Here is a 7221-nt window from a genome sequence, read left to right on the forward strand (position 1 = left end):
CAAACACTATGCATAACGTTCAACGTATCTGCCGCATCTGGGCAGTTGAAAACAAGCTTTATGATATCATTGCTTTCTAGAAGTTGTCGGAGACCCAAATCAAAAGACTGGTCACCGAGAGCAGTAATATCGAAGACAAACACTTCACTCTCTTCTGTGCCGATAAATATTATGTCTAGTGGGTTACTTCGTTCCAGACGAAACGGTTGAAGAACAGCCGTTATCATCTTCTTCCTGCAGAGTTTCTCAATCGCGGTAGCCACATCATAGTTAACGTTGTCAACCCAGAATACTTCAGGATTTTCTATGTCTATCAACTTGCACATTTTGCATTTCCTTTCAGTTTTGGAAACAGCATCCTCTCCAAAATGCACTGCTAAGAAAAGCTTTTTGCATCCCGAACAAACTAATTTTGTACCTGAAGTCTGCAAATCGCAAACTATCACATTTTGAGGCAGAAACGGATGGTCATAATATTTATTTTCGGGCATAATTTCGTAGGATCTAAAATAGTCAGCGTACCTCTCCGACGCCTCTCGGGCTAAAGACAAGTCTTCACTCTTTTTGAGAGTGTCATATAAAGCCATGATCAAAATGGTTTTATAATGGTCTGGTGGGGGCGGAATCTCGTTGGTCCGATCAAGAAAAGGACTGCCTTTCAAGAATTGTTCGCAGCTCGTCTTCAAACTCCTAAGAGTTTTTGTTGCCATGGCTCCTGATTTTTCTCCAGCGCTAATATGTTTTTCCAAGTTCAAGACTTCTAGAAGCTGCACGTCCATTACATTTGACAGTTTAACGTTAAAGAGATGGAAAAGAGCATCTGATGCTCGTTTACAGTCATACATGAGCTTTACCCAGGGCTGATTTTGCAATATCTCCCTCATCCCAGCTTCAAAGACCTCACTTCCTAAAAGCTTCATATCGAACAAAAATGTCTCTTTACTGCGTGTGTAAACCATCAATTCGCTAATCGAACCATGTCTCCCAAGATGTGCTGAAACTTCTCCTTTTCCTCCTTTCAGATGCAACACAAAAACTTCCTCATTTCTAATCTTTTGGATGGCTGCTCTTAAATCTTCACTGTTACCAACCCATTTGGTACTATCGTCTATGTCCCAAGACGTCATAGTGCTGGTAGGAAAAGAATGATTACAATAGCTATGGTTACTGCTAGTATGGCCAAGACATGATATATATGACGGAAAATTCAACATTGTAACTCAAAAAGAAAAACTCAAAATCTTAATTTTCATTTCAGTTCAAGTGTTAATCGGTGGTCAGGCAAATAAATGTTCCATCATGTCAACAGAAAGTACTAAGATGCTGTCTCGCAAATGCGAGAGAATGATTCAGAATGATTCATTGAAACATGTACAACAAAACCTAACTGACTACACAAAAAAGTATGTAAATTAACAGAAAATGTTATAAGCACCACATGGTATAAGTTATCAAGTTACATAACATGTAAGCCACATAATAATGTAAAGTAACACCCCAGTTCCATGGCCGGATATTATGCCAAATTATTAAGTCATTACATTCTTTAACGTAATGTGATCTCTAGTATAATATTATAGTCTATACAATTACTCAATATGCTTTATGACATCAGGACTTGATGCAACAGTAATTTCAAATTCATACCAACAGTATGAAGTATCTAGCTATGGGGTACAGTTAGGGTTAAATAAGTCGTAGAACGATGTTAAAATGAACTCGAAAATTAATTGTCAGCCCGACATTTCTCGTGGTACCAGGTTCGATTCCCCGCTCTGCCAAAAGCCGTGGGGTGAGCGTCGTCGACGCTCAGCTAAGGATCCTGGGTGGTCTATGCAGCCCCCCGGTCCACTCAGCCTAATACTCGAGAAATCGGGTGTGAGGGTTAAATGAGAAGCTGCCCATTGCAGTGAAGTCACGGGTGAAGAAAGTATGGTACACACTACCGTAACCGTCACTGGCCTAATGTATAATTGAATCGTTCGGCTTCCTGTAATTGGCTGGTTACACCCGTGTAACTAATATGGCTGCTGGAATCTCCGAAGTAAAATAAGTGTTAGATAAAAACCCTCTAGATTTACTTAATCATAGTTAACTTCCCAAACTGAGTGACTATTACACTTACAGCACTGTCTACATGAGCTGCAGAGCTGATGGCTGTAACTATAACAACATTGATAATGATTGAGTCATGATTTTAAAACATTCGTTAGCGTTTGTGATTTCAAAAACACGAGAGAATCAGAACGGTACAGAAAAGTCTAGATAACATGTGATACATTTTATGTGTTATAACTTCAATAAGGTAATAATATTGTGTAATACAAACCTTACAACATTGAACCCTTTTATCGTAATTCTACAGAATTTGGGAAACTATACTTTCCATGCAAGTAGCTTTTTAAGATCAGGTTACAAAATAATTCATTTTGTAACTTTTTTTACAATTAACGTCGGAAGAAAAGTAAAATAAACGTTAGAATAATGGCGTTAATTTAGTAAAGCCCTGGTCCCCTCATCATTGGTCCACTCCCGATCACGTAAAGCACACAGTCACGTGCTCCGATCACGTTATCGGGAGTGGACCAATGTTAGGGGACCTTGCTCATTGCTGGGTCAGGCGTCCTCATTTTACTTTCTACTTGTATCTAGGCAATTGCGTCGTTGCTTAACAACAACAAGTTAAGAGATTAGCAACGCGCGTTGCCATGCTTCATGATACGTCATGACTCTAGCTTTCACATTCACGCTATGACTATTCATAACTTTGGTTGTGATCGATACTTTTTGATGCGGTAAGAAGTACCTATCGTTTTGGGAATCTAAATACTTACATTACTACTACTACTACTATGTCGGAGCTAAGTCCGATCTACGCCAGAAAACCCCCTCCATATATCCCTGTCCCGCATCAGGGTTCGCAGTTCCTCTTTAGAGTTTGTCCCAACTTCCTTCAGTAACATAGACAAGTAGCTTTGTCTTGGTCGGCCTTGCTGTGCTCTACCGTGCGTAGGTTCCCATAAGACTAAATCACTGGCAAGTAGCTCAGGATGTCGGATGCAGTGTCCCGCCATTTTTAATCTCCTGCTTCGTAACTTGTTTGACAGCCTTGGGAGGCTACCATACAAAGTTATATTGCTGACCTTGTCCTTCCATGAGATACCCAGCACCATACGCAACATCTTTGTGTATGTCCCGTCCAAACTTTTCTCTTGAGCCTTTGTCAGTGTCCAGGTTTCTGATCCGTAGAGCAGTACTGATTCACAAGCCGCTATGAACAATCTAATCTTTAGGCTCTTTGAGAGTTTGGATTTCCAGATATCCTTCAGTCTATGTAGGGCACCCCACGCTTTTCCCTTTCTAACCCTTATCTCCCTATCTGTGCTCTCAATCCAGGAGCCTAAGTAGATGAAATCATCTACATTTTCTATGGCTTCCCCGGATCGATTTTGTAGGTCGCTAGATCGATCCTCCATATTCAGTGTCATGACCTTGGTCTTGTCTTCGTTTATGTGTAGTCCCACGCTTGCTGCCGCCGATTCTACTCTGAGCAGGAACTCGTTAGCCTTGTCCATGTCCTCAGATATAAGTGCTATATCATCTGCAAAGTCCACATCGGTGATGATCTTGGGCCCCATTCTTCTGCTTTTTCTACGTTCGAGGGTGAGTCCAAGTCGCTCCGCGTCATCGCCTATGGCTTGCCTCATACAGTAGTCGATGACTATTGCAAAGAGGTAAGGTGCTAAGGTATCACCCTGTAACACACCTGCAAGTATCTCGAACAATTCAGTTTCTCCGTCTGGAGTTAGGACTTTGGCCATTGTCTTCTCGTACATGAGCCGTATAAGCTGCACGATTTTGACTGGAATGCCGTAAGCTTCTAGAATCTTTAGCATTTTCCCACGATGTACACTGTCGAAAGCCTTCTTAAAGTCTATAAATGTCAGAACAGCTGGCAGTTTCCGACTCTTGACACCCTCTATAAGACGTCTCAGTACCAATATCTGTTGAGTTGTTGACCTTCCTGGTCTGAATCCATTCTGGTTTCTACGCAGAATTGTCTCGATTTCTGGCTTCAACCGGTTTAGAACCATCTTGTTTAGAGACTTGGCAACTAGGGATGACAAGCTTATTCCCCGATAGTTCATTGGTTCGCTAAGGTCGCCCTTCTTTGGAATTGGTATGATGTTGGCAGTTGACCATTGGTCTGGTTTCTCACCTTTCAATAGAGCATTGTTACAGAAGTCTAAGACAATTTGATCAAGGTCGCATCGTTTTAAGACTTCTGGGGCTATGTTGTCATTATCAAATAAAAGCCATACTTTATATAGCACAGAGCTATTATATACGATGAATGATGAAAAGAAACAAGACTTGATTTTTTACTTTTTTAAATTTTCTCGAACAAAGCTTTCGACTAGCGGGTTTCTAGTAATATTATATTATTTATTTAAGGCTTGTAAGCACAAAGTAGCCAAAAGGAACTCAAAGCAGGTAACCAGCACGTTAGAACAATCATAACAATTGAATATTATCATAATGAACGGGTGTATACGCGATAATAGTTGGATATACTCAATGTTATATTTCGATGAATCAGTTCTTGTGAATTCGAACCAAGTTATAGCATCGGACGAGGAACACAATATACGCCCACCAGCCTAGCTGATACTTATTGATTTTTGCAAATACCAGACCCGTTTGTTTCGGGGTTGTAAGATCAAGACGTGAAGAATGTTGTTTGAATTTAAGTATTGATTTTACTTTGCTTTCCGCGGAATGGTTCAGGACGGTTTCCCGAGAATATTCCTCCTGTTTATACAGCACGATATAATACGACTTCGACAACCTGACCATAGGTGCAGATTTCGTTTTGAGGTGAACTTTTAAGTTCCCGAGAAATTTTCTTATGTTTGCTTTTTTTTTCCTCCTCGGGCACATTCGTAACCTACGGGCCAGGTAAACCTAAACTACATATTGACCGTTATGTACGTCGGTATCTGTTGAGGAGCCAAATCATCTGAAAAGCCCTAAACCTATATTTTGCTCAGGCACGTAGCCAGGATTTTTCTTTGGGGGGGGGGGGGGGGGGGGGCTGTCGGCGAGCGAAGCTGCAAGCTGTGGCAGGGGTCTGGGGGCGCGGCCCCCAGCGGGTTCCAGGTAAGGGGCGGACCCCATTGGCAGGGGCTAGGGCGGCGCAGCCCCCCGGAAAAATTTTGCGAAATAGGGTGTTTTAGGCTAAATTGAAAGTTTAATGAATTTACAAAAATGTATGGTTTGGCATAATCATTGCCTACAATCCTGACCTGAGTAATTTACCCCTTTGAGACTTTATTTTGGGTTGAAAATTGAGTTTATCGAAAGGAAGTGAAAAATCTCTGGTTCAAATTTGGATTTGAAGCCATGTTTAATTTTTTCTGTTGAGGTCAATTTTTTGCGCAGAAAGCGTTTGATTTTAGGGGAAAAAATTTATGTTTGCTTTTAATTTTTATGGTGCCGACGGCACCTGAAATCGACGAAATCTGCAGGGGTGAACCTGACTACTTTACATCTCCATAAAAGTGCCAAATAACGGGTGTTCTGTCTAAAAATATGCCGATTTTGACCAGGAGGTGGGTCGACCCTTGGTAATGACTAATTGTATTCTTTGTCATGTCATGTCACATAGTGAAAAGTAAAGATCACTCAAAGCAGCTCGGATCTCCACTCCTGGGAATGAACATGTTGCACATTCAGTGTATGAGCATGTATAATGAATAATGAATAATGACTGGATAATGAGCAGACACAGTGTCCTTACAGTTACACGTGTTGTGGTGCCTCTCAGCGCTGTCATTAAACACTATATTATTATAATATTATGTACTTAACACAGTCTTTATTAACGGCAACCCTTTAGAAGAAGTTCATGACTTTATGACTTTAAGTACCTTGGATCCTTTATAGCCTCAACAAGCAGAGACATCAATGTCAGGAAAGGCCTCGCATGGAAAGCTTTACAGAGTCTAGATGCTTTTTGGAAATCTAATATGTCCAGGAAGATCAAGACTAAGATTTTTCGAACTGCAGTAGAACCTGTTCTGCTGTATGGTGCAGAAACCTGGACTCTTAAAAAGGCTGATATCAGAGCACTAGACGGTGTTTATACTAACTCCGTTCTTCACTAGACGGTGTTTATACTAACTCCGTTCTTTACGGAAAGATTCCATCGGTGACAGATACTATAAAGACACGAAGACTTCGTTTTGCAGGACATGTCTACCGTCTACAGGACCAACCTGCTCAACAACTCCTTTTCTGGCAACCATCCTATGGCCAGCGTTATCGAGGACGACCACATAAGACCTTCCCGGACGTCCTACTTGAAGACACTGGAATGGAACCTGACCAGCTGCGTTTACTCATGTGTGATAGGGATAAATGGAGAGAAGCGTTGACACGAAACTCGTTCCAGATTTCATCTGGATCGACCTAGGCAGGCGGCAACACAATAAATACGCTAAGAGAACAGTCATAAGAAATACATGAAATAGGTTATTTTAGTACTTATTGTAAGAGACTTACTGGCAAAGGAGTGGTTTTTGGAGAGAAGATAAGAGATGTAAGTGTAGCAGAGATCCAGAGCAGGCTGGATCATGTTAACAACAGACAGCACTATGTCTCCGCACAGTACTCCTAGGGGAGACAAGGCCAATCATTATTAACAAAAAGTAAATACTTTTTAACTCAAAAAGTTTAACTTCTGTTCTTCTATTAAATAATAAAACTACTAGTACTACAAATAAACTAATCTAAAACTAATAAATCAACGAACTTAAATTAAATGTGCCTACCTTCCATCCAGGGTCGCTCCAGCATCTTACAAGTGGACTCAAACAGCTGTATAATAGTCTCAATAGCCCCACATTCAGTTAACTGCAGGGCTAGCTGGTGCGGCATGGGCTTGTGTTGTAGGACCAGGTGTTCCACTATCCTCAGTGAGGTTGTCAGCCGCGGGAGACATGACTCGTCCTTCTGGGGACGAGAGTGGGGTGACATGGTGACTTGATAACCTAGTAACCTAGTAACTGTAATCTGTAAAGTAGACTAGTAACCGTACCTGTAACCTAGTAACTTAGTAACTAGTAACCTCACTGGTACCTATAACCTAGAATGTAACTAGTAACTGGTAACTAGTAACTGAGTAACCTTATAGTCAGCCGCGGAGACATGACTCGTCCT

At 41.2% G+C, this 7221-nt stretch overlaps 1 protein-coding gene across 2 annotated transcripts in view; it reads right to left on the minus strand.

Annotated features, from left to right (window-relative positions):
* LOC134812651 (protein virilizer homolog) overlaps positions 1–7022 on the minus strand; it is a 41631-nt gene extending 34609 nt beyond the window's left edge. For both annotated transcript variants that reach the window (XM_063820145.1, XM_063820144.1), the window contains exons 1-2: positions 6834–7022; positions 6565–6675 (exon numbers count right to left, since the gene is read on the minus strand). In XM_063820145.1, the coding sequence (XP_063676215.1) occupies positions 6565–6675; positions 6834–6939 (217 nt within the window). In that variant the 5' untranslated portion in view covers positions 6940–7022. The remainder of the gene's footprint in view (positions 1–6564; positions 6676–6833) is intronic.
* Positions 7023–7221: the final 199 nt, after the last annotated feature.

The sequence above is a fragment of the Bolinopsis microptera genome, chromosome 3 (assembly GCF_026151205.1).
Source record: "Bolinopsis microptera isolate Bmic1 chromosome 3, MBARI_Bmic_1.0, whole genome shotgun sequence".
In the NCBI taxonomy this organism is placed as follows: Eukaryota; Metazoa; Ctenophora; class Tentaculata; order Lobata; family Bolinopsidae; genus Bolinopsis; species Bolinopsis microptera.